The sequence below is a fragment of the Trichechus manatus genome, unplaced genomic scaffold (genome assembly GCF_000243295.1).
Source record: "Trichechus manatus latirostris isolate Lorelei unplaced genomic scaffold, TriManLat1.0 scaffold00091, whole genome shotgun sequence".
NCBI classification, from domain to species: domain Eukaryota; kingdom Metazoa; phylum Chordata; class Mammalia; order Sirenia; family Trichechidae; genus Trichechus; species Trichechus manatus.
The window spans coordinates 4,267,316-4,293,980 of record NW_004444027.1 but is presented as its reverse complement, the minus strand read 5'-3'; the positions used below and the strand labels follow the sequence as shown (position 1 = coordinate 4,293,980).

The following is a 26,665-nucleotide window of genomic DNA, read 5'->3' as shown; positions in this document are numbered from 1 at the left end:
CTTCTCTCCCCTACATCTCAAAAGAGATTGGCCCAAGATGCAACCCAATCCTGCAGATTGCGTCCTGCCCCGTCAACAGAACTGCCACCATTCGAACCTCACCAGGATTTACAACACAGGAAAATCACACCAGATGACAAAATGGTAGACAATCACACAACACGGAATCATGAACTAGCCAAGCTGACAGACATTTTTGGGGAACACAATTCAGTATCTATAGATCGCTTTGGGTAGTATTGACATTTTCACAATGTTGAAGGTTCTATTCCATGAGGATGGAATGTTTTTCCATTTATGAAGGTCACTTTCAGTTTTCTGCAATAGTGTTTTATAGTTTTCATTGTATAGGTCTCTTACATCCCTGGTTAGGTTTATTCCTAGATATTTTATCCTTTTGGGGGCTGTTGTAAATGGTATTGTTTTCTTGATTTCCTTTTTAGAGTCTTCCTTGTTAGCGTAGAGGAATTCAACTGATTTTTTGTGTGTTGATCTTGTACCCTGCCACTTTGCTGAATCCTTCTGTTAGATTCAGTAGCTTTCTTGTGGAATCTCTGGGATTTTCTATGCAAAAAGTCATGTTGTCTGTGAATAGAGATCTTTTTACTTCTTCCTTTCCAATTTGGATATCCACTATTTCCCTTTCTTGCCTTATTGCTATGGCTAGGACTTCCAGTACAATATAGAATAAAAGTGGTGATAGTAAAAGATTTCTTGTATATCCTTTTCCTAGATTCCCAAATGCTAACATTTTGCTACATTTGCCTTGTATCTTTCTCTTCCCTTCTCTCCCATTCTGCTCTCTTCTCTTCCCTTTCTTCTCCCTTTTCTAAACACACACACACGCACTTTTTTCCTGAACCATTTGTTAGTAAGTTGCATTTTATCTCTAAATACTTGACTGTGCATTTCCTGTAATCAAGGACATTCTCTTATCAAAACACTTTTTGAAATTAACAAAATTTGCAAATTAGCAAAATTCGGAAATTAACGTTACTATAATACTAATCAGCAGGCTATATTCAGATTTCATCAGTGTCCTAATAATGTATTTAAAGCAAAAGAAAATTACAAACCATTTGTTGCATTCAGTTGTCATTACTCTTAAAAAAAAGAAAAAAGAAAACCTGTTGCCGTTGAGTTGATTCCGCCTCATAGTGACCCTTTAGCCTCCTTTAATCGTGAACAGTTGCTCAGTCTTTGTCTTTCACGATGTTGTTATTTTCGAAGAATTACTTGGCTGTAACTTTAGATGACTTGGCCTTCATAGAGACAACTTTTTTTTTTTTTCCAATTTTTAAAAGTATTTTTGTTCTAAAAAATAAAAAGTATTTTTGTTCTGATCGCATTTCATAAGCAAGTTACCCAAGGTAACTGCAGCTAACAGGTGTATATCCTTTCATGCATATAAAGAAAATGTATGTGTGTATAAAAAATAAATATATGTAAACAATTATATATTTGTTTTTTATAAGTTGAATCTTGCTGTACACAGATACAGAAAAATACTGTTTTATAATGTACGCTACTTTCTTTTTAATGGGTGTGTGGTATTTTGTTTATGGATGGGTGATGTAAACAGTTAATGCACCAAAAAGTTCGAGATGTAAGTCCACCTAGAGATGTCTCAGAAGAAAGTCCTGGTGATCTATTTCCAGAAAATCAGCCACTGAAAACCCTGTGGAAGAGCACAGGTCTACTTTGACACACATGTGGTTGCCATGAGTCAGAGCTGACTGGACAGCAACTGGTATGGTATAGTGTATTTAACTAGTCTCTTGCTAATGGGTGTTTAGGTTAGAAAAGAACATAACTGGTATAGTCTTTCTGTAGGCTATACTTCTAGTGGTGACATTGTAGGATCAAAAAGTTGTACACATAGAATATTGTCAGATTGTGCAGAGAGAATCTGAAATACTTTTTAGTTTTATTCCCACACTGCTGGTATTTGTTACATGTTATGCTAAAGCGTTATTAAGCTCCCATACCCACCCGACTGGGCAGAGTAGAACTGCCCTCTAGGGTTTCCAAGGTTGTAGTCTTTACAGAAGCAGACTGCTACATCTTTTTCCCTTGGAGTGGCTGGTGGGTTTGACCTGCCTACCTTACTGGTACCAGCTGAGCAGCACTTAACGGCTGCGTCAGTAGGGCTCCCTCTTATTAAGCTAATGTTCAATTACTGAGAAGTATTTCTGCCAACTAATCAATGCAAACGTTCTCTCAAGTTGTTTCACTTAACTACTTCCAAGTAATTAATGATGTAGTCACTATAACTGAAGTCACTGAAGGAATTGGGCATTTTTCCTATCTAAGAGGCAACTAGGACTCATGAGTTAAGGCATTACTGAAAGTGAAGGCATCCCTAAGGTAAGAATGAGCTTTGTATATGAGAGTGCTGCTCCCTGGCCTTCAGAGCTCTACTCCCATGTGCTAGTTCTGTGCTTTGGAGCCACAGCTGACAGACTGCCCAGCCCAACCCTCCACCTGTCTATCAGGCTTTGTAGACTGAGGGCCCAGCAACTAACTGTTAATTTAGTAGTTTCGATCCAGTTGGGGTCAAACAAGTCTGAGCGACTAGCTTGAAATACTAGCAACCAGCTATAATTTCAGTAGGAATCTAAACTTTTTGTTTAATTCCAGGTTGAAGATGCCCATATTAAAACACATACTACCTCAGTAAAGCAAATGCCATCCCTAAGATAAGCCATACACAGATTATTCAGTTTGATTTAGTATAGTGGTTCCTAGCCCTGACTTCTCATTAGAATCACTTGGCGGGGGGGGGACTTTTAAAAAACACAAATGCTCACTGCCGTCCCTCCCTCCTCTACCCAGTTGTTCCGACATTTGGATTTAGTTGGTCTGAGGTGGAGCTAGGGCACAATTAGGTCATCTAAAGTATAATCAAGGAACCCTGGTGGCACAATGGTTGAATTGCTTGACTGTTACCAAAGATCGACAATTTGAACTCACCAGCCACTCCACGGGAGAAAAGACCTGGTGATCTGCTTCCACAAAGATTACAGCCTTGGAAACCCTATGGGGCAGTTCTACTCTGTCCTATAGGGTTGCTATGAGTCAGAATCGACTGGACAGCACACAACAACAACAATAATGTATTATCAGAGTTCAGACTCAATGATTTAGAAGAAATTTGAGAGCCATGGTTCCTCTGAATGGGATAGGGAGCCCATTATAATTTGCAGCAGACCTGGGATGTAACTAATATACAAAACCAAACCCTTTGCTGTCGAGTTGATTCCAGCTGATAGTGACCCTATAGGACAGAGTAGAGCTGCCCCGTAGGGTTTCCAAGGAGCAGCTGTTGGATTTAAACTGTCGACCTTTTGATTAGCTGCTGAGCTCTTAACCACTGTGTCACCAGGGCTCCATAACTAATATAGGCTAACGATAGGAACCTATTTTTAAGTGATTGAGGTTTGTAGGTGTTTTGTTTTTTCTCTTAACTCTCTCGAGGAAGGCAAAAGTATAGGACTGAACTGGAAATTGCGTTGAACTGTATCCCTGAGAAAGTAGGAAAGTAGCCATTTATAAAGGTCAGCAAACTTTCTCTGTAAAGGGCCAGATAGTAAACATTTTAGGCTTTGTGAGCCACATACAGTCTCTATAGTTTATTCTTCTTTGTCCCCCTCCCCTCCAACCCTTTAAAAATGTAAAAACAGCTCAATGACTGGACAAAAACAGGTAGCAGGCTGGATTTGGCCCTTGGGCCATAGTTTGCTAACCCCCATCTAAGCATTTGTTACTTGTTTTTCTTATAAAATAATTTTGTTGGTGATGAAGTTATCTAATTTTTTTTCTCTCTTAGTTAATTCATCTGCTTACACTATTTACATGGGAAAGGATAAATATGAAAGTAAGTTTTCAAAAGCATTTGATTTTGAAATTTCCAGCAGGTAAGTGTTACTTGTCTTTTTCTTCCATGGATGTGAGTTTTCAGCTAACTGCTTTGAAAAACAGGTCACAACCAATTTCAGGAACTCTATAGGATTGGCAAAAGTCTTAACTTTTCTAGAATCTAGTTATGCCAGATAATATTTGAGCTAATTGAACCACTTGTTGCTGATAAGAAACTTTTCAAAGAGTTTTGTCGGTATCATTTGATTTAAGATGATATGAATAAAAGGTTAACCTGTGCTAATTTAGATCAAATAAAAATTCTCTGTGGTTTGGTTTTTGAAGAGATTATTTTCTATACATATCTATTGTTATTTTTTTTTGAGGCTGATGGTGGCTCATTCTGAGTTATGAAATGTTACAATTTAGTGCAATGTTTTCAAAAACTTTGTTGACGGTCTTCAGTATGAAATAGGTTACATCTTGATGTACATACTCATATAACTAAAAGATTTACAAAAAATACCTGCATTTTGTGCTCTGCCGTTTACTTTCTGTTCTGTTGTAGTTTTTAAAAAAGGTAGTCTCAACCTGTTGAATTGATTTTTCGACCTACTGATGAAATTGAATTCAAACCTGTTGCCATCGAGTCGATTTCAACTTGTGGTGACCCCATGTTTGTCAGAGTAGAACTGCACTCCGTGGGGTTTGTTTTCAATGGCTGTGATCTTAGGGAAGTAGATCGCCAGGCCTAAAGTTAGAAAGAAAAAAAAAAAAAGAACTGCTTTAGGGAATAGCCTTTTGGCTACTTGAGTGAGGAGGGAGACAAGAAAGTGAAGTTTAGCTTTTAGATAATCAAGAGAGCAGTGAGTTTATAGCACTGACCCTCAGAATGTGGAACATTGAGGTGTGAAAGGAAACTACGATCAGAGAGCTTGGAGAAAATGACAGAATTACTCTTTCAAGTTTGGAAAACACAGCTGCTCTTCTTATGGAAGTAGCACAGTATTTTGGAAAAGGCGTAACTTTGAAGTCAGGCCACCAGTAACAAAACAAACGATAAAAACCCCTGTCTTGGAACAGCATATGGGCTTTTCTACCACCAGGTTGCAGAACCTTTTAGGTGTGCATGGGCTCCTGGTACTTTCTTTTTCTTCCTTGTAATACTTTCAGACTCAGTTTCCTGTCTTTTTACTTTCTTCAGCTTCCACCACCCACTCTGACCCTTGTGATGTTTCTTTCTTGAAGCCTAATCCTGCTTGTAAAGTGGGATATCATTTCTCAGCTCATAACAGTCCCCACCAAATGCCATCCCTGAAGCTAAACATACAGATTCTGTGATGTATCCAAAGAGGAAAATTTAGTGTATGCTTTCACAGTATACAGGCAGAGACACACACAAAAATAAGCATGGCACAATGAAGTGATAATAGCAAGTGCCGTAGAAGTATGGGGGCAGAGAGTAAGTGTGATTAGGGAGAACTGAGGCGGCTTTGTGGAGTGGGTTAGTATGGGGCTAGATTGTAGACTCCTTTAAATGTGTATTGTAGGAATTTATATATTTACAGACATTAATGTAGATACAGAATTTACATCTACAGATATATCTAGAGCCCTGTGGAGCGGAGATTTACAGTCATTAAAATATATAGAACACTCTTTTTTCCCCTAGGAACTCTTGGAGTCATTTGGAGCTGTCAGCTTCTTCTAGTTTACCTTTTAGAAAGGGTATTATGTTTTTTTTCAAATTTTTATTTCTTTTTATAAGTTATTTTTGTTGTTGTTGAGAATACACAGCAGAACATGACACCAATTCAACAGTTTCTACATGTACGATTTAGTGATATTGATTACATTCTTCAAGTTGTACAACCATTTTTACCCTTCTTTTCTGAGTTGTTCCTCCCCCAGGCATTCCATCTTTTAAAGCAACCCTGTTCTCTAGCACTCCTAGCACATTATTTCTGATAGCCTTGATAATTTCAGACTAAGGACTGGATAGAAAGAAAATGAATTTTAACTTTCATGATTCACTTTCACTAAAAATCTTTCAGGCCTGCTCTTTTTGTTAGCCAGCAGGTGTCATCAGGGAGCCAAACATTGTCTGAATAAGGAAAAGAGGTTTTTGTATTTCCCTTTACTTTTTCTGGAATCCCTGGTGGTGTAATGGTTCAGGGTTCGGCTGTTAACCAAAAGTGGTTCAGCAGTTCGAACCCACCAGGCGCTTCTTGGGAACTCTTTGGGGCAGTTCTACTCTGTCCTATAGGGTTGCTGTAAGTCGGAATCGACTTGACAGCATTGGATTTTTTCTTGGTGTTGTTTTTACTTTTTCTGGAAACCCTGGTGGCGTAATGGTTCAGGGTTCGGCTGCTAACCAAAAGGTCTGCAGTTTGAATCCACCAGGCGCTTCTTGAAAACCCTATGTGGCAGTTCTCCTCTGTCCTGTAGGGTCACTATGAGCCACAGTCGACTCAACGACAATGGGTTTGGTTTTTTTGATTTTGATTTTTTCTGATTATCCTTTAGCTATTTGTTCAGCTTTCTACTGAAGCTAGTGGAAAGCCCTTCAGAAAACTCATTGTGTCTGCAGTTGCTAAGAGTGTCCTCATCAAAGATTTATCATGTTTTTGCTTTTCTAGACAATAAATACCACATTTAAGTTATGTAGATTTTACTGTCTTGGGTACATTTAAGATCATTGTTTGTTTACCTTACTATTTTTTAAATTAGTGTTTAAATAATACTTTAAATAATACTTGTATATTAAATACAATTATTAATATAGCTATTAGAAGTATGTATTGATGATTAGAAGTATGTATTGATGTTTCCATTCTGAAGTGATATGTATTATTAGCTTTAAAAATGTACATGCACTTTGAACCATACTTCAGCTTTTAGGAATATACCTAAAGGAAATAATCAGGAATATGGAATCTTCATTAAAAAAAAATTTATTGAAATGTTTATAATTACAAACAACATGTCGACAATAGAGAACTTTATGCGTATGATGGAATTAGATAGTCATTATTTCCAAAGAAATCTTTAAATTTTTATTTTATCTACAAGTACATAGTTTTAAAAAGTCAAATAGTAGTAGAAGGCCTGTAATAAAAAAAAAAAAAACCCAACCAGTTCTCTACCCCGTCCTTCCCAGTACCCATATTCCACCCTTCAGAGATAAGTACTTTGAACTCCTCTATTTCATCTGGTGTTTTATTTCCATATGTGACAGAATTTTTGGTGATTTTAATTTTTTTTTTTTAATACTTCTGGCATTTGTTTTGTTCCCTAATTTTCTGCAATTTCATAATTGAGAGTTTTTTTTTTAAGAGTACAATGCAGTGCATGCTTTCAAAACCATTTTAACATATAAGTATTGTTACGGTGAATCAGTTTTCTAATATATCATCTAATTTCTCACCTCCTCTGATTTATGTTTTCTTATCTTCAAATATAAATATCTTTGCATTTTAAATTGAAACTGTTATAGAAATTGTAAAGTTTATATTATTCAATTATAAACATTATTTTTATTTTTCTGAATTTTTAAGCATTAAAGCCTCTCTGAAAATACCCTTTTCTCTGTTAAGCAGATGAGGAAAAAGTTGTGGAAGGGACTGGTATTCCTCCTCTTCCCAACTTTCTGTAAACCCGGCTATAAACCGTAGTATATCGTTATTTGACATTTTTTCTTATCTTTTTTTTGTTCTCTTGTATCACTATAGATGAAGATCTAATAAAGTATGGCTGGCCTGAAGATATTTGGTAAGTAACAGTTCTGGTTCTGCTTTTTCTGGATGGTCATTTACTTTCTGAGACTGGGGGACTTAGCCAGCTACTTAACTCCTGTGATCAAGACTAGAACTCGTGCTTTTATTTATGTTTATGAGTGTTCAGTGGTAAATAGCTGGCCACCAGCTCCTTCCTTTAGAATTACCGTGTACGTTAGGAATAATGTCTTAGGGTTAGATCTCAGGCTTGAGAGCAAAGGCCTCTGAAACATAGGTTTTCTTTTACCTCCTTTTTGTCTCCTTATAGTAAGTTATTGAGACTACCCCACTTATTAGAGCCACTTCTTAAGTGAATGGGTGAGTACAAGAAGTAGTGACAAATAGACACAACCATCCATGTAAATGGAGTTAATGGAGTATTGGAGTAAATGTAAATGGAGTCGATGCAGCATTTGATCGTATTCAGCTTTAAAGGAAACATACGCTGGTTTCCCTTTATTACCCTCTAAACTCCATAATGAGTTTAGCCCTGTCTTGTTCCAGCCTTGCCTCCACTTTTAAAATAATTCATAGAAATTAAAAAAATAATAATATATACTTTTAGTCTCCTTCTGAGACAATTGATTTTGCTGCTTGCAAAAGCCAGTCCAGAAAACATCACCAGTAACAAAAATGATAAAAAGCCCTACCTTAGAAGGTCATGGGCTTTTCTACCAGCATGGGCTCCTGCTATTTTCTTTTTCTTTCTTGTAGTACTCTCAGACTCAGTTTGCTTTCTTTTTCTTTCTTCAGCTTCCACCACCCACTCTGACCCTTGCAATATTTCTCTTCCTGAAGCCTGATCCTGCCTAGCTCATAACACTCCCTACCAAACACCATCCCTGAAGCTAAACATACAGATCCTGTTTGCTATAATATGATAGTAATAGTATACATTTATTGGGCACTTATATATATGCCAAATACTGATAAGCGTTTACCTATATTAATATATTTAATCTTTACAGCAGCCCTATGAAATAGGTGCTGATATTATGCCCATTTTTCAGATGCAGAAGTTAAGGCTAAGAGAAACTGAACAGGCCTTCTCTGGTTGTTACTGGTACCCTAACCAGCTGTAGTTCTAAATCATGGCTTCTCTCTTTCCCCAGGCTGCTACTTGCTTGGCTGCAGGTCACCTCTTGCTTCCCTCAGGCCATTGCTGCTATTCTCTCTGGACCTCTTTTCTGCAAGTGTGGGCCCAGACTCTCTATTTAACTGTCTGTAGTGATAATCAGGAGTTCAAATTCACCAGTTGCTCCTTGGAAATCCTATGGGGCGGTTCTACTCTGTCCTATAGGGTTGCTATGAGTCGGAATCAACTCAACAGCACTGGGTTTGGTTTGGTTTGGTTTAGTGATAGCAGAGTTTAGGCTGCCACTTTTCAGAAGAGTTTATTGAATTTTCAATAAGGTATATAGTATTGAGCATTTAGTAGGGGAAATATTACACAGAAAATAATTTAAGTGACAACTAGATGTGGCTATGCTAGAACCCCAAGGCCTGTCTGTAGGGACTCCCTAAGGGTGCTTCCTCTTGTTCAAACCTATCCCATTATAAAAGGGCTAGTTCATTTACCCCACAGGAAATGTTCTCCTATCTGTATGCCCGAGTAACCAAGAGGCTTCAGAAACCTGAAGAATTTTAAAGGCTTTTTTAAAAAATCTGCCACCATTCCAGCACAATGGTCCATCTTCTGAACTCAAATATGTCATCAAGGTAGACACTGTTTAGTGCCCCCGTACCTCAAATGGGTAGTTGGTAGTACTGAGAGCTCCTATACTGGAAGATCCTATCTCCCTAGGGCCCTTGACTGTGAGCTCCATGAGGACAGTGATCCACCTGTTTGGTTTACTTGTGAGAGCCGGTACATGTGTAAGGTAAAAACCTGTCAGAAGGAAAACGAAAATATTTCCCACTGAACAGAGATAGAAAAATGGTGACAGCACCCTGTCAAAGATGGAAAGCTTGCAAGACCTGGAAAAACAAGGCAGCCCTGTCAAGTTTCAGCTCTCACAGGTTTCACTGTATATTCTCAGAACGTAGTCTGGGTGGCACAAATGGTTAAGCACTCAACCACTAACTGAAAGGCTGGCAGTTTGAACCCACTCAAAGTGCCTCAGAGAAAGCCCTGGCGATCTGCTTCCGAAAGGTCAAGTCTTGAAAACCCTATAGAGCAGTTCTACTGTTTAGCACATGGGTCACCATCAGTTGGAATTAACTCAACAGCAGCTGGCTTGGTTTATGGTTTTATATTCTCAGTACCTAGCATAGGACCTAACATATAGATGTTCAATAAATATTTGCTGACTTACTAAGTAACTAGGCCTCTGCCTGCCTAGAAATGATCGTCACCTAACATTTCCTCACAGTAACTGCGTTCTCGTTATCTCCATTTTAAGTACCTGTAACCCCCCAGCTCAGTTATTTTTAGTTGTCCTGAAAACCCAAAGCTCTCCAGACTCCCAGATGGTATTTACTAAATTGGTACCTACAGATTTCTAGACATGCGTTTTGATACTCTTTTATATAAAGTCAAGGAGCCCTGGTGGTGCAGTGGTTAAGTGCTCGGCTGCTGCCCGAAAGGTCGGCAGTTCGAACCCACTAGCTGCTCTGCGTGAGAAGGACGTGGCAGTCTGCTTCTGTGAAGATTTACAGCCTTGGAAACCCTGTGGGGGCAGTTCTGCTCTGTCCTGTAGGGTTGCTATGCGTTGGAATTGACTTGACAGCAGTGAATTTGGCTTTTTAAATATCAAGCATTGAGATTAATGAATATTGTCAAAAGTGATTGAATTTTACTTTCAGAAGCAATTCTGTATTTGTTGTAAGCCAGAAGAGCCTCGGTGATTAGGAATAGCCCCAAATCGAAACCAGTTCCACCTCATACACTGTCAGTCCTGGGAAGCATTCCTGGGAGTGCTAAGGATAATTTAGGAGTTTACCTATATTCCAGGGCATGCCTTTATCTGGTTCACTCTGATGCAGGCTTTGGAATTTTATCCCTGTGAAATTTCAGAGGTGCCTGGACGTACCTCTGAAAACCTCCTGAGGCTCCTTTAAGCCAGGTATTTTCCTAGGATTAAATGAGACTGGAACTAAAGTCATCTTTAAATGAAGGAATATAGAAGTAGTGTGTATTTACTGCCTCAAAGCTCTCTACCAAAAAACAAAACCAAACCCATTGCTGTCGAGTTGATTCCAACTCATAGCAGTCCTATAGGACAGAGTAGAACTGCCCCATAGGGTTTCCAAGGAGCAGTTGGTGGATTCGGACTGCCAACTTTTTGGTTAGCAGCTGAACGCTTAACCACTGTGCCACCAGAGCTCCAGCAAAGCTCCCTAGTAAGTAACACTTCCACAGACCCCATTTTAAGGAGTTAAGTGACCCAGCTTCTTGAGGCCTGCATCTCTGCATTCTCAGATAATTGATGCTCATTTACTGAAGTTCCTAGTCTCTTCATTCAGTAAAAGGTAACCATATGTTATGGATTGAATTGTGACTCCCCAAAATATGTGTCAATTTAGCTAGGCCATGATTCCCAGTGTTGTGTGGTTATCTTCCATTTTGTGATCTGATGTAATTATCCTGTGTTAGTAAATCCTAACCTCTATGATGTTAATGAGGCAGGATTAGAGGCAGTTATGTTAATGAGGCAGGACACAGTCTGCAGGATTAAGTTGTGTCTTGAGTCAATCTCTTTTGAGATATGAAAAAAAGAAGCAAGCAGAGAGGAGAGGGACCTCATTACTACCAAGCGTGAAGAGCCAGGAGTGAAATGCATCCTTTGGACCTGGGGTCCTTGCACTGAGAAGCTCCTAGACCAGGGGAAGATTGTTGACAAGGACCTTCCCCCAGAGCCGGCAGAGAGAGAAAGCCTTCCCTTGGAGCTGGCACCCTGAATTCGAACTTCTAGCCTCGTAGACTATGAGAGAATAAATTTTTGTTTGTTAAACCCATCCGCTTGTGGTATGTCTTTTACGCCAGCACTAGATAACTAAGACACTGTGATTAGCAGGGAGAGGAAGATAATTAGGGATGAGGACAAGAGGGAACTAGGAAAAGCTTAGTAAGCATTTTTGGAGGTTGTTTTTTAAGGAAGCTTGCTTCAGTTAGTTTGTTTACAGAAGTGGATCTTTTCCTTATCTTACATTTCAGCCCAAGCCTCATACTTCTATTCATTCTCCCTAGCCTTTGTAAAGGTGTATTTAATGAGCCTGAAGTTGACATATATCAGGAATGATATTCCTGTTTGAGTTTTGGTATTTTGACTACTTATGTAAGTATTCATTAAAGATATATTCAATTACTTGGGTATTTTTTATATGGAGCTCTGCTGGTGCAGTGGTTAAGAGCTCAGCTGCTAACCAAAAAGTTGGCAGTTCGAATCCACTAGCTACTCCTTGGAAACCCTATGGAGCAGTTCTGCTCTGTCCTGTAGGGTTGCTGTGAGTCTGAATTGACTCAACAGCAATGGGTTTGATCTTGGTTTTCTTTTTTATATATTTAATTTTATTATTGTTGTTGAGACTGTACATAACAAAACCTACACTAATTCAATAGTTTCTCCATGTAGTGTTCAGTGACATTGATTACATTCTTCATGTTGTACAGTCATTCTCATCCTCCTTTTCTGAGTTGTTCTTCCCTCAATATAAATTCACTGCCCCCTGAGATTCCTATCTAATATTTCAAGTTGCTGTTGTCAATTTGATCTCATATAGATAGATCTCAGAGCATAAGGCCCAAGGCAAACATTTTTTTACTAGTTAAGCTAAACTATTGTTTGTTTTTTAAGAAAACTTCAGGGGATATTTTTGGTTTAAGGTTTAAAGATCATCTTGGGCAGTAGTTTCATGGTTCCAGGAAGTCTGGAGTCCATGAGAATTGGAAATTCTGTTCTGTATTTTCTTCCCTTTGATCATGATTCTTCTATGAAGTCTTTGATCAAAATGTTCAGTAATGGTAGCCAGGCACCATCCAGTTCTTCTGGTCTCATGTGGCAGAGGAGGCAGTTGTTCGTGGAGGCAGTTAGCCACACATTCCATATCTTCCTCCTATTATTGACTCTCCTTATTCCTCTGTTGTTCCAGGCAAATAGAGACCAGTTGTGTCTTGGATGGCCACTTGCAAGCTTTTAAGATCCCAGAAACTATGCATTGAACTAGGAGGTAGAACAGAAGCACTGAAAATGTTATTAGGCCAGTTAACTGGAATGTCCCATAAAACCATTACCTCAAACCTCCAAACCAAGGAACCAAATCCCATGCGGTTTTTGGTGGTACATAAGCAGTCTCTGCAGCTACTGGTTTTTTTTTTTTTTGTCTTTGTTTTAAATATATCCATCACACAACTTTTGCCAATTCAACTTTTTACAGGTGTACAACTTATTGACAGCAATTACAATAATCGGCTGTGCAACCCTACCCTTAATGTGATATTTCCATCACCATTAACTGGGTATTTCTTTTGACAAAATTCCACGCAAGAGACCTTTTAGAAAAATCAATACAATCCACCTACCATAGGTATGTAGGAAAGAGTTGTTGTAAATAGATAACGGTTTAAAACAAGTAAATCAAAAGTTGGAAATGAACTTGATTAGTAGTGGAGTTTTTCATTTTTTTCCTAAGATCCTGAATGAGATATATAATTTGTAGATTTGCAAAAAACACTGAGGTTTTCTGGGTGGAAAATGCTAAGCTGAAGGCGATAATCAGCAGAAATCTTTGATATGGAAATGCAAATGAGTAATTGAACCACTTGGAGAAAAATAAGATGTTATGTCTTTTTTTGGCTGTTGATAAGATTAAGAGTAGAATCCTAGAGTTGTAGACTTTTCCAAAAATGCCTAATATTTTGCTAATCAAAAGTGAACAGCCATATGCTAATGCCATGAGTCGGAATGAACTGATGGCAACTAACAACCGCCTCTTTAAAGAGGGTATTCAAAATATCATAGTCTTAACCTTTAGATAGAATCATACTGTCTACATCTTGTACTATATATAGGTGTGTGACCGTTTTCACTTATAAGAAATTTATTAGCACTAAGAAAATGTCTAAAGAACTATATAATGGAATGTAATGGTGCCTTCTTCAAGTTTTACTTGAAAATTCTTCAGTCTGTAAAGGTAAGGACTAAGAAAAAGGGATATGACAGAATCACAAAGTGGCAACCATGTAGTAAGCTTATTTGTTGCTTGATGCTAGGACTCTGAGGGGTATCTTTTGGGTGTTGGAAAGAGAGAAAGCTTCATTTGGTGAAGTATAAACATGAGAATTTTATTTGATAAGATGAAGAAGGATGTAAGATTTAATTAAATTGGTCGATGAAGAGCCTTAATGAAAGGTAAATTTCAGTTATTTGTCGGGGGGCGTTCTGAATGTTTTTAAGGCAGCGTCAAAGGGCAGTTACCATGTTCTCCCAGGAGACATATATTAGTGTCATTGTCAGAACACAGGGCTAGATGAATTGTTGGTCTGACCCATTTTATGATGTGTCCTGCTTAGTGTCTTCAGTCCTAACTTAACTCTTCTTACTCTTCAAATTCTTCTAATGCTTGATATTCTTCAGATTCTTCTAAAGCTTGATATTGTTTTGCCATCACTTGAAACTCAGGATGTCCCAAACTGAGCCCCTTATCTTTTCTTGAGACTTGTGCTCTCTTGAGCTTTGATGTAATTCTGTCAGTAGTCCTGCAAGTCTCCCAGGCTCGCAACATTGGAGTCTCCCTGACTTCTTTCATTCCCTTCTTTTATGGTCCGAAATTCTTTTACTTTGTCTCTTAATTCCTGTGCTCACTCAGGGACCAACCAAATCTCAGTTCTCCCATGAAGACGTTGGTTACTAATAGCCTTTATCCCTTGAAAAATCTCCATTCTCAGGTTATTTGACATTTACTGTCGCTACTACTCATCTTGGCACTTAATCATAAGTAGCTGCATAACTTTAAGTGTTTATGCAAATTGAAAGTGAGCACTTTGGAGGCAGAGACTGTTTTATACTCCTTGGGGTGCTTAGTACATGGTAGGCATTGAAGGAATACTTTTTGTGTTGGATTGCTTTAAATGCAAGTGGCCTAAGGAAATGGTTATCTTGTACCTCTTGCTAAAAGTGATTTTCATTCTTTGTAGGTTTCATGTGGACAAACTCTCTTCGGCTCATGTATACCTTCGATTACATAAGGTAACTGGATTTAAACATGGGTTCTTAACTTTAGTGATGAGCATTGTATCTTATTCTTTATCCTTTTTCTGCAGTTAAATTGCTTAAAGTAATAAATATGTGAAAAAGTTAAATTTGAGCAAATGAAGAGATGTCCTCTCCTGACTTAGAGATCACTAGGGAAATTCTGGGTGATTTCTGAGACTTGAAAGGGAACATGGTACCCATTTCCCAACTTAGGAGCAGTGCCTTGTCCTGCCAGTTTAAGTGTATTGTTGTTGGCTCTGGTTCTCCCTTTTATCTCAGTTGACACTACTGAACTTTCTATTTTCTCCGTGGGAGATTGTGTTGTGGTTCCTTTTTCTCAGGCTCGTGTTTATTCTCCTGCCTCACTGAGGGCAGATGTTCCCCAGTTATCAGGGACTTGTTTGTGGAGATTTAAAACTTGCTAACCAAAAGGTTGGTAGTTTGAATCCTCCAGGTGCTCCTTGGAAACCTTATGGGACAGTTTGACTCTGTCCTGTAGGGTTGCTATGGGTCAGAATCGACTTGATGACAACAGGTTTTTTATAGTAATAAAGGAAAAAAGATCTAATGTTCCCTTGTAATATAATACCATTGTTTTTCTAATCTGTCCTTATTCATATGTATATATTTTGTATAGTTGAATTACAGAGTATATGTAGTTATGTGTGTTACTTTTTTTTTTTTTTAACAAATAAAGTTTTTATTTTGGAATAATTTTAGATTTATAGAAAAGTTGCAGAGATAATACAAAGAGTCTCCGTATACCCCTCACTCAGTTTCCCCTATTGCAATATCTTACATTACCATGAAACATTTGTCAGAACTAAGAAACTAACATTGGTACATTACTATTAACTAAACTCCATATTTTATTTGGCTTTCATTTTCCATTAATGTCCTCTTTCTGTTCCAGGATGCCATCCAGGGTACCACATTGCATTCAGTAATTGTGTCTCATTAGTCTCCTCTAGTCTCTGACAGCTTCTCAGTCTTTCCTTGTTTTTTGTGACCCTGACAGTTTTGAGAAGTCCTGGTCAGGTATTTTGTAGAATGTCTCTCAATTTGAGTTTGATGTTTTTCTCATGATTAGAATGGGTTTATGGGCTTTTGGAATGAATAGCACAAAAGCAAAGTGCCTTTCTTGTCAATAGCAGGAGTACATGAATCAATATGACATCACTGGTAGTATTATCTTGATTGCCTGGCCAAGGTAGTGTTTGCCAGATTTCTCCACTGTAAAGTTGCTTTTCCCCTTTTTCCATACTCTATTATTTGGAAGCAAGTCCCTAAGTCCAGCCCATACTCAAGGGGAAGGGTGATAGAGTTAAGCTTCATTTCCTGGAGGAAAGATGTCTGTATACGTTATTTGGAATTTTTATGTAAGGAAGGTTTGCCTTTTCTCCCCAGTTCATTTATTTGTATGAAAACCTTGTACTTTGACTCCAAACCACCCCATAAGACCCAGTATCAGTACAAGGTCATTCACTAAGTAAGTCGTTTATGTTAGTGTTGGCTCATATATTTATTCTAGACTTTGGAATATAATCTAGTACTATGTTATTTTGTTCCAGCTTTTGCCTTTGGGAGCTCTTTCAGTTTGACTCCTATGTTTCTTTGACATGCCCCCATCCTTTTGTTTTTTAAGCAGTTTCTTACTTACTATAAGATACTCCAGGCTCATTTTATATTTTCTCTGCCCAGCCTTGTCTCCAAGGAAGCCTAGTTCCTTTTATTGGTGAAAGGTATTTAGAAATCAAGATCTGGGCTCTGGATGTACTTCTTGTTACCAGAGTGCCACTAGGTCTAGGCCTTCTCAGTAGACAGAGCTAAATTATGAATATATATGTATCAAAAATTGTTTCTGTATCCAAATTAAGCTAAATATGAATTCATACTGATGTCTTCATTACGTGGTTCATTCTAGCCTTTCCCTCTAGCTTATCTGTAACTTCCTTCTCCAACAGTGAGAAACCTGGCTCCCACCATCTATTTACTTATTTATTTGACTCCAGTATACATGTAAGTAGTTTTAGAATTGCTAACCCATATCCTCATGAGAAACAACTTTATCAACTAGAGTACAGTGTTTATGTACAGTTCTTTTTGTCTTTTTGCCTTTACAGTTTCTAGTCAAAACACTGTTTTCCAAAATTACTTGTAAGCTGCTTTCTTTCCTCCACCCCTGCAGTAAGGTTGTCATACACTTGTAATTCAGTTAAATTCTTTTGTCTCAGTCTACATTCCATTCTGGGACTCCCCTGGTTGATTGTATTATTTTTTAAAAGGATAGTTTATAAATGTTTTTTATGTTACTGTATTATTTTCATATTTATTATTTTGTTCAGCTATATTGAGATCATTATATACCATAATTAATACGAAAACTCCCTTGTTACAATGTAGGATGTAGAGTAATTTCTCAGCATTATGAATCCCTAACAAATATTTTTTTAATGAACCACTTTTTTTTCCTTTCAAATTATTAGAGTAATTTTCAGGAATAGAATTACTGGATCAAAAGGTATAAGCTTTTGGTAACTGTTTTTTGCCAGATTGACCTCTGAAAGTATTGTGCTAATTTACAATGCTATCTGCTATACAAAGGTTTTCCAAAATCCTTTTGGATTTTATAACTTAAAAAAATGAAACCTTCTTGACCATTTTAATAAATACAAGATGCTCCTTCATTATGTTATGATTTTCACATCTCAATTTGCTAGCAAGGATAAACACTGTTCCCCACATTTCCTTACCCCATTTACGTGGAGGAGAAGAGGGTTGTGAACTCTGCTGGACTACAATTCTGAATTCTAGCAACCTCTTGTGATTTTGAAGCTATTTTAATTTAGAAAAAATAGAGTATGGTGTTACCAAGTTTCCCTTTGGTACAGATTAAATTTTTTCCTTGGGTTCTTTGGTGTCAAAATATTGAAATAATAATGGTAGTCTTTTTTGGTCTAAGTAAGTTAACATTACCACCAGTTATTACTTGTTTGAAAAGAAGTTTAATTTCACTTTCTTTTGGAAGCACATAATATGCTCAATTTGAAAATGTGTGCTCTTTGAGTATGTTGCACATGGTTGAACTGTAATAACTAAGTAGCATAGTGCTTTGTACCAAGTAGCTACCAGTTAAGTATTGGAGATCCAATAAGACTAAGTGGTTAAGAACGCAGACTGGAGCCAGACTGCTGGATTTGAACTGTAGCTCTGCTGCTTTCTAGCTGTGTGACTATAAGCAAGTTACTTAACTTCTGTGCCTGTTTCCTCATCTGTAAAAGGGAGGTAACAGTCCCTAGCTTGTTGTGTTGTTACAAAGATTAAATGAGTTAGCATATTTTAAACACTTAGAAGAATACCTGGCCCATGCTAAGTGCTATGTAAGTGTTGTTTTTGTTAAATTCAGTTGAAAGTAACCCAAAACTTGAAGATGATAGATATTCAGCAGTGTTCTATCTTAAGCTTCTTTGATTTTGAAAACTCATAGAAAAATCTCACTTAGTGGTTTCTTATCCATAACATAGATGGCACAGAGCCCTCAGTCTGAATTCTGGCCCTTATATATTGAGAGCCTCTTTTGACCTTTTATGCGGAGCTCGCGGAGCTCATTTACTCTGACTTTATGTATGGTGCTAAGCTGGATGATTTTTTTTTTTTTGTCTGCTCGTATTATATTGTTGTGTGCTGTTGAGTCAATTCCAACTGATAGCAACCCTGTAGGACAGAATAAAACTGCCCCATAGGGTTCCTAGGCTGTAATCTTTACGGGAGCATATCACTAGGTTTTTTCTCCCACGGAGTGGCTGGTGGGTGTGAACCACCGACCTTTTGGTTAGCAGCCGAGCGCTAAACCATTTACCACTAGTGCTCTTCATAGTAGAAGTAGCAAAAGAGGAAGAGGAAAATGCTTCAGGTGTAGTGTCAGCCACAAGTAATAAGAAGGGATATCAGGACATAGCTTGGCATCAGAGACCAAGAGACTAAATGTTTCCACAGGAACTCCATAAGCACCATAGGCTTGGGCCACTTTTTAGAGCATGGCTTTAGACCTGGGTTTATTTCTCATCTCCATCACTTAATAGATATGGGGGACCTTGGCTTAGTTACATAACCTCACTAAACTTCAGTTTCTTCATTAGTAACGTGAAAATAATAATATCCTTTTCATGTGGCTGTTTACTTAGTACCTGATATATAGTGGGTACTCTAAAAGTGGTAGCTTTTTTTTTTTTTTTAATTTATTCATTTTGATTTATTTAGTATAGGGTCACTAAGCTTCTACATAGTTGAGAAGCCTGTAAGGGCATCATTATATTATATAGCCCAGTGTAATGGATAATATTCATAATGATGATATTGAATTATCAAGAAGATGTTAAATTCAGAATTCTCTAAGTGGTCAGGGAAATGTATAGGATGAGCTAATATCTTTAAAGTAGTGACAAACCCAGATCACTTATTTTTTTGGTCAACATTTGTGTATTTGAGAGATCCTCACTTAAAACATTTAAAGTAAAATTAGAAATTATGAAATTAACTTAATTTATCTCAAATATTGTTAGGTGGAACATTTTATTCCAGGACTAGAAGTGTTTCTGTATTCCCACTCCTAATAGGAGCCAGTACTGAATTGATTTCCACTTGCTTTTGCCTCAAAAAAAAAAAAAAAAAAATTTTTTTTTGTTCTGTTAGAATAGTTCAGCTTATTCAGTTTTAACTTTTATACAGTATGTATTGAGAAGAAGAATCAATGTCATTTGTGTGTTCAGATTTGTTCTTATTTTTATCTATATATGCATTTATTTAAAAGCTTGACTTGGAAATGTTTTAATCCCTATTGCCTACTTTATTTTTCATTTTAAAAATATGTTTATTTTTTCTTATAACATTAAATCATACCTATTAAAGACAATTTAGGAAGTTTTCAAACATTTAAAAAAAGAGGATTCACAGGTAGCCTAGCTAGGGTGTAAATTTCTGCAGAGAGAGCCTGCTGGAATGTCCTCTTTGCCTTTTTTCCTTTAATTTCTCTTTCTGTATAGTACACAGTATAAACTTTGCTCATGTGCCAGTTAACCATTATAACTCTGCAAGAGTTTTGTGGAAGTCCTTCAGAAGTGTAAACTAGAGTCTAGGGGATTTATGTGAAAGACATAGAAGCCTTTGGAGAAGGTTTGAGATCTAACACACAAAACACTTTCTTCCTGATTAAGGCTGAGGAAAGATGACCTACCAGATGTTTGAAAACCAGAACTGTGTTGCTTTGAAAGGAATGTTATAGGGACCTCAGCTAAGAAGACTTCCAGTTGTCAAAAATAGTTGTCAAAAACAGGACTTCCAGTTGTCAAAAAAACTTTCCCCACAAAATAAGAGAGAAGAATGCAGAAAAAAGGGGAACAAAAATTCCTCAACATAATTACTATTAATATTTTGCCATTTTTATTTCATATCTTGTCTTTTTCCCCATTTATTAAGTTTCAAGTATTTTCTATATTACTGCCTTCACTTAGTTTAAATAAACATTCTCATAATGGACATAGTTGTTGTCGTTAGGTGCTGTCAAGTCAGTTCTAACTCATAGCAACCCTTATGTACAACAGAGTGAAACATTGCCTAGTCCTGTGCCATCCTCACAATCTTTGCTATGCTTGAGTCCATTGTTACAGCCACTATGTCAGTCCATCTCGTTGAGGGTCTTCCTCTTTTTCGCTGACCCTCTACTTTCCCAATCATGATGTCCTTCTCCAGGGACTGGTCCTTCCTGATAACATGTTCGAAGTACATGAGATGAAGTCTTGCCATCCTCGCTTCTAAGGAACATTCTGGCTGTACTTCTCCCAAGATAGATTCTTTTGTTCTTCTAGCCGTCCAAGATACGTTCAGTATTCTTCACCAACACCATAATTCAAAGGCATCAGTTCTTCTTTGGTCTTCCTTTTTCATTGTCTTTTGCATGCATATGAAGTGTTTGAAAATGTCATGGTTTGGGTAGGGTGCACTTTAATCCTCAAGGTGACATCTTTGCTCTTTAACACTTTAAAGAGTTCTTTTGCAGCAGATTTGCCCAGTGTAATGTGTCTTTTAATTTCTTGACTGCTGCTTCCATGGGTATTGATTGTGGATCCAAGTAAAATGAAATCCTTGACAACTTCAGTATTTTCTCCATTTATCATGACGTTGCTTATTGTTCCAGTTGTGAGGATTTTTGTTTTCTTTATGTTGAGGTGTAATCCATACTGAAGGCTGTAGTCTTTGATCTTCATCAGTGTTTCAAGTCCTCTTCACTCTCAGCAAGCAAGATTGTGTCATCTGCATATCGCAGGTTGTTAATGAGTCTTCCTCCAATCCTGATGCTTCGTTCTTCTTCATGTAGTCCAGCTTCTTCGATAATTTGCTAAGCATACAGATTGAATAACTATGATGAAGGGATACAGCCCTGAAACACACCTTTTCTGATTTTAAACCACTCAGTATCAGTATCCCCTTGTTCTGTTTGAACCACTGCTTCTTGGTCTATGTACAGGTTCTACATGAGCACAATTAAGTGCTCCGGAATCCCCATTCTTCACAATGTTCTTCATAATTTGTTATGATCCACACAGTAGAATACCTTTGTATAGTCAATAAAGCACAAGTAAACATCTTTCTGGTATTCTCTGCTTTCAGCCAAGATCCATTTGACATCAGCAGTGACAGCCCTCATTCCACATCCTCTTCTGAATCCAGCTTGAATTTCTGGCAGTTCCCTGTTGATGTACTGCTGCAACTGTTTTTGAATTATCTTCCGCAAAATTTTACTTGCATGTAATTTGATATTGTTCAATAATTTCCGCATTTTAATGGACACAGTAAATTTAGATTTTAGTGTGCTGTATATCAATTTAAAAAGCCCTTGCTTTTAATAAGATAGTGCCTTTTAAGCCAGCAAGTGCCCTATGGGTGCTCCAGTATTGATCGATAACAAGATATTGGACCGTTTGGTTTATTATTGTGTTTCAGGGGGAGAAGATAGAAGACATTCCAAAGGAAGTGCTGATGGACTGTGCACACCTTGTGAAGGCCAATAGCATTCAAGGTCAGTTTTCCTAGAGGTGTTTTCATAACCCTGACTTTCTCTGTGTTTGAAATGGATTACATTTTAGAGTATAGGTTATTCACTTTGTTGTAAGTCAAAGGAATAATATATAGTGTGTCTTTCCCCTGTTTTGTCGTTTAAGATGACAGTTTTGGTATCTATCACATAACTAAAAACTAACGTCCACCCCTCCACCCCCAATTTTCATGGCTCTATCTGAGCCTCAACTCTTTACTTTGTTTACCTTACCTTGAATAGGTCATCTAGAGCTCTGTAAATAAGATTATTTTTACAAAGACTTTTGGAAATTAGGTTACGTTAACAGATAAGGAAGAGACATTTGTCTTTGTGGCTTTATTTTTAATTCTGTTTGATGTCTTTTATTTCCATAATTTTCCATTATATTGTAGTGCTCAAGTCTCCAAGCCACTCTTTGCTTTTTTTTTTTTTCTCCTCTTCTTTCCTTACACATTTTTTTCTCTCTTTAAGTTGAGAAGGTATCAGGTCAGTTGATCTTACCATCTTTTCATCTCCACTTACCATCCCAGTAAGCAGTGCCTTTGCTGAAGTCCATGATTTTCAACTGAGAGTATTTTTTAAAAAAAAACAGTAAACCCCCTCCCCCCTGGAATCTTATTTAATTGGTCTAGGGTGATCTGAGCATCAGTATTTAACAACAACAAAACTCCAGGAAATTGAAATGTGTAGAGAGGGTTGAGAACAATTGGCCTAAGGGTTTTAGGTGGGGCCTGCTTGTTACTTATTTATTTCTGCTGTACCAGATTTAATCTGTCAATAATCAGTCAGTAAAGGTCAAGAAGGAGGATTATTGGGGTGGGGTAGTGATTAAGAAGATGATGTTCTGCTAAGAACGATTGAGCTAATAGACCAGATTTTAGGTGTAGGACATAGACGTAGATAGGGTAGAGGTAAGTTTGGTTTGATGTGAAGTTGTGTAATCCAGAGAGTTGGAAAGAAAAATGGATTGGGTGGAAGTTAAGGATGGAACAAACATATAGCCAATAACAGGTGCCAGGTGTTGGTGATGACAGGATACGATCTGGGCATTGTATTCTTTTCACTGTCACTTAGATTGCATTTCTTGGATCTAACTCGGGCAGGTTTAATAACAGGTTAGTACCTGGCCAAAGAAGGTAGAAGTCTTATCTTGTACAGCCACTGATTTTCAACTCTATAAATCAATAAATTTTAATTAGTTTAGGGAAATTTCCATTTTTATGAGTAGAATATAATTTTCTGATATTTCCAGTTAACATCTTTAGTTATTGAAATAATAATTAAAATAAAAACAGTCTTTATCTACTTTCCTTGTGTGTTGTACATCTTTCGCATGTCCTTGCCACCTTCCCATACCCCTAAATAGCAGATGTGGCTTTGTTAAAAGAGCTGTAGACTCTTTATTTTTGACCCAGCCTTTCTTTTTAATCTCTTAATAGTTTATTAGTTCTAGAGAAAATAGAAGGGAAGAATCATGACATTGAACTATTTGTTTCTCTCCTCTTTAACCTTCCATAGTGATAGCTCACCTAGCAAAATGAGGAGCTGAGTCCAAGAGTCTCACTTTCAGAAGTTAATTGCAGAAGATGCTGCTGAGAAGTAAAGAAAATTGACTCTAGCTATGAGATTTGCAAAGTACACTCCATTTGCATCGCTGCGTAGTTGAAGAATTTTACTCCCTGGTTGGGCATGTTTAGTGCTCAGACCCAAGGAAGTTTCCAGTTAAACTTGTTTGTCATCATAGTATCTGGTCAGCCTATTCTATATTCATCGTAAACTCTCTTGCCAGATTAGATTTTCTAAAAGCTTAGAAACTTTTTTTTACTTATTTTATTGTTGTACTTTAAGTGAAAGTTTACAATTCAAGTTAGTTTCTCATCCAAAATTTATACATACATTATTATGTGACCCTAATTGCTCTCCCTGTACTGTGACAGCACACTCCTCCTTTCCACCCCTGATTTCCCGTGTCCATTCAACCAGCTTCTGACCCTCTCTGCCTTCTTATCTCACCTCCGAACATGAGCTGCCCATTTAGTCTCATGTGTCTACTTGAGCTTAGAAGCACACTCTTCACGAGTATCATTTTATGTCCCATAGTCCAGTCTAATCTTTGTCTGAAGAGTTGGCCTCTGCAATGGTTTTAGTTCTGGGCTAACAGACAGTCCGGGTGCCATGTCTTCCAGGGTCCCTCCAGTCTCAGTCAAACCATTAAGTCTGGTCTTTTTACTAGAATTTGAGTTCTGTACCCCACTTTTCTCCTGTTCCATCAGGGACTCTCTATCGTGTTCCCTGTCAGGGTGGTCATTGGTGGCAGCCAGGCACCATCTAGTTCTTCTGGTCTCAGGCTGATACAGTCTCTGGTTTATGTGGCCCTTTCTGTCTTTTGGGCTGATATTTTCCTTGTGACTTTGGTGTTCTTCATTCTCTAAAAGCTTAGAAACTTTTTAAGTGACTCTCCTTTGCCTATACAATTAAGTCCAAACTTCTTAAACTGGTGTTTAAGCATCTCTGTGATCTGACTGCAGTCTCCTTTTCCCCTTCACATGTTTCACAGTCCAGCCAAAGCAAACATTTGCTGTTTTCCTACCTTGTGGCTTTGTTTATATTGTTCCCTCTGCTCTCAATTTTGTCCTCCTCCTCAGTTACCACATGTCCAGATCCAGTGCCTTTGTAGCATTATTTTTCTAATCCAGAATCATCTGTTGTATTTACTTGTCATGTCTCTTTTAAAAAACTAAACTGTAGAGTCAATTCCAGCTCATAGTGACCCTGTAGGACAGAATAGAACTGGCCCATAGGGTTTCTAAGGCTGTAATCTGTATGGAAGCTGACAGCCACATCTTTCTCCCGCGGAGCTGCTGATGGGTTTGAACTGCTGACCTTTCAGTTTGCAGCTGAGCGCTTTAACCACTGCACCACCAGGACTCCCTCATGTCTCTTTAGTCTCCTTTAGTCTGGAGATACTTTGTCTTTCAAGACATTGACACTTTAAAAAATAGCAGACCAGTTGTAGAACGTCCCTCAATTTTGGTTTGTCTGATCCTTCCTCTTGTTTAGAATCCCATTAGGTGCTCTTTGGTAGGAATACTGCAGAAATGAAGTTTGCCCTTTGCAATCAGGAGGCACATATCATTTTATCCCATTTTTGGTGATGCTAATTTTGATCACTTAAAGTGGTATTCACCAGGTTTTCCAGTGTATATGGTGGTTTAGTAAACATTTATAGATGGCAAATACATTGCCATCTAACAGGAAAGGACTTTAGAGAGTATTGGACCAGTGACTAAACTGTGATCCTTGGAGCTGCCTGGGAGGCTGCTGGGCATGGAGGGGAAGTGGGTGGTGGTGATGAGGGGATAGGAGGAGGAGTGGACAGGATACCTGGCGCCTCCTGCTGTCCAGAGCATCTTGCTTTAATTAGCTTTCTATATTTTCTTTGGTAAAAGGATTCCAGTGCTAAAAGAAACAAATGAAAACCCTACCAAACTAGTCAGTTTCGTCATGTTTCAGATGAAAGACAGAGAACCATAGGGACTTTTCCAGTGTGACGCAGCTAGTTTGTGGTAGTTCCAGGATAGAGTCCAGGTCTCTTGACTCTCAGGCATGGCTTTTTGCTTTCTATTGCTGCTTAACCTTTATTGGCTCAAGGACTCCTTTGAGAATCTGAGGAAACCTGTTAGGTCCTTTTCCACTTAAAAGATGCACATTATAACAAATTTTGCATTCGGTTCTAGGGATCTTCCAGAAATCCCTGATGCTAACCCGTGGACCCCTGCTTTCCATTATTATACTTTTGTTTGAGTTTTGTTTAGTGTGTCAGCTTTACCATTTGCCTTTTGTGGGTGGCTTTTAAAAAGTATTTTGTGGTTTGAAACAATTTATGGCTTGTTCACGCTAAGCCTTCTCCTTTGTTAGACTATGGTAATTTGCCAATGGGTAAGGGAAGGCATTGCTCATTCTCAGCCTCCATGTTGAAGACAAGTTTCTCTTGGCAGGCTGCAAGATGAACAACGTTAATGTGGTATATACACCGTGGTCTAACCTGAAGAAAACAGCTGACATGGATGTGGGACAGATAGGCTTTCACAGGCAAAAGGATGTAAGTTTTACACCACTGAAGGAGATGGATTCCTGGCGCTGAGTGTAGTATCCATCTTTTCTGTCTAACACCATTGCTGTTGAGGGCTGAGCATGATGTATGTTTTCTAAAGGGAATTAAACTGGGTTACTGGCTGCTGAGCTGCTGGAAAGGTTCTCTCCTGTTTTGGGGGAAAAACACATAATAAAGATTCAATATTTCTCTCCTCTATTTCCCTCAAAGGTAAAAATTGTGACAGTGGAGAAGAAAGTGAATGAGATATTGAACCGATTAGAAAAGACCAAAATGGAGCGGTTCCCAGACCTAGCAGCAGAGAAAGAATGCAGAGACCGTGAAGAGAGGAATGAAAAAAAAGCCCAAATTCAAGAAATGAAAAGGAAAGAAAAAGAAGAAATGAAGAAGAAGAGGGAAATGGATGAACTTAGGTATGTTGGAGATACAGTATTGACCTCGAGGATCGGTCACTGCTGATTTTAATCATGAATTAACTCTTAAGAATGATATATTGGTGCAGAGAGAGACATAGAACAAGCTCAAAACCTTAAATGAATTAGAAAAAGGCATTTTGTATTGTGTTAGTTAAATGATTTTTAACTGCCCTTTTCAGGATATGAGAGTGTGTGAAATAACTAATTTTAATAAA

At 37.9% G+C, this 26,665-nt stretch overlaps 1 protein-coding gene across 5 annotated transcripts in view; it reads left to right on the top strand.

Annotated features, from left to right (window-relative positions):
• CCDC25 (coiled-coil domain containing 25) overlaps positions 1-26,665 on the top strand; it is a 50,191-nt gene that overhangs the window by 5,871 nt on the left and 17,655 nt on the right. Inside the window, exons 2-7 of one of the 5 annotated variants that reach the window (XR_002824950.1) lie at positions 3,830-3,877; positions 7,590-7,629; positions 14,770-14,821; positions 21,827-21,902; positions 23,439-23,670; positions 25,919-25,970. Coding sequence is in view for 4 of the 5 variants with exons in the window: in XM_023736725.1 (XP_023592493.1) it covers positions 3,830-3,877; positions 7,590-7,629; positions 14,770-14,821; positions 21,827-21,902; positions 25,919-26,022; positions 26,245-26,447 (523 nt within the window). In the remaining variant the exon portion in view is untranslated. Of the gene's footprint in view, positions 1-3,829; positions 3,878-7,589; positions 7,630-14,769; positions 14,822-21,826; positions 21,903-23,438; positions 23,671-25,918; positions 26,023-26,244; positions 26,448-26,665 lie in introns of those variants that run through there. The other 4 variants (XM_023736725.1, XM_012557232.2, XM_023736726.1 and 1 more) reach the window with 4 other exon arrangements.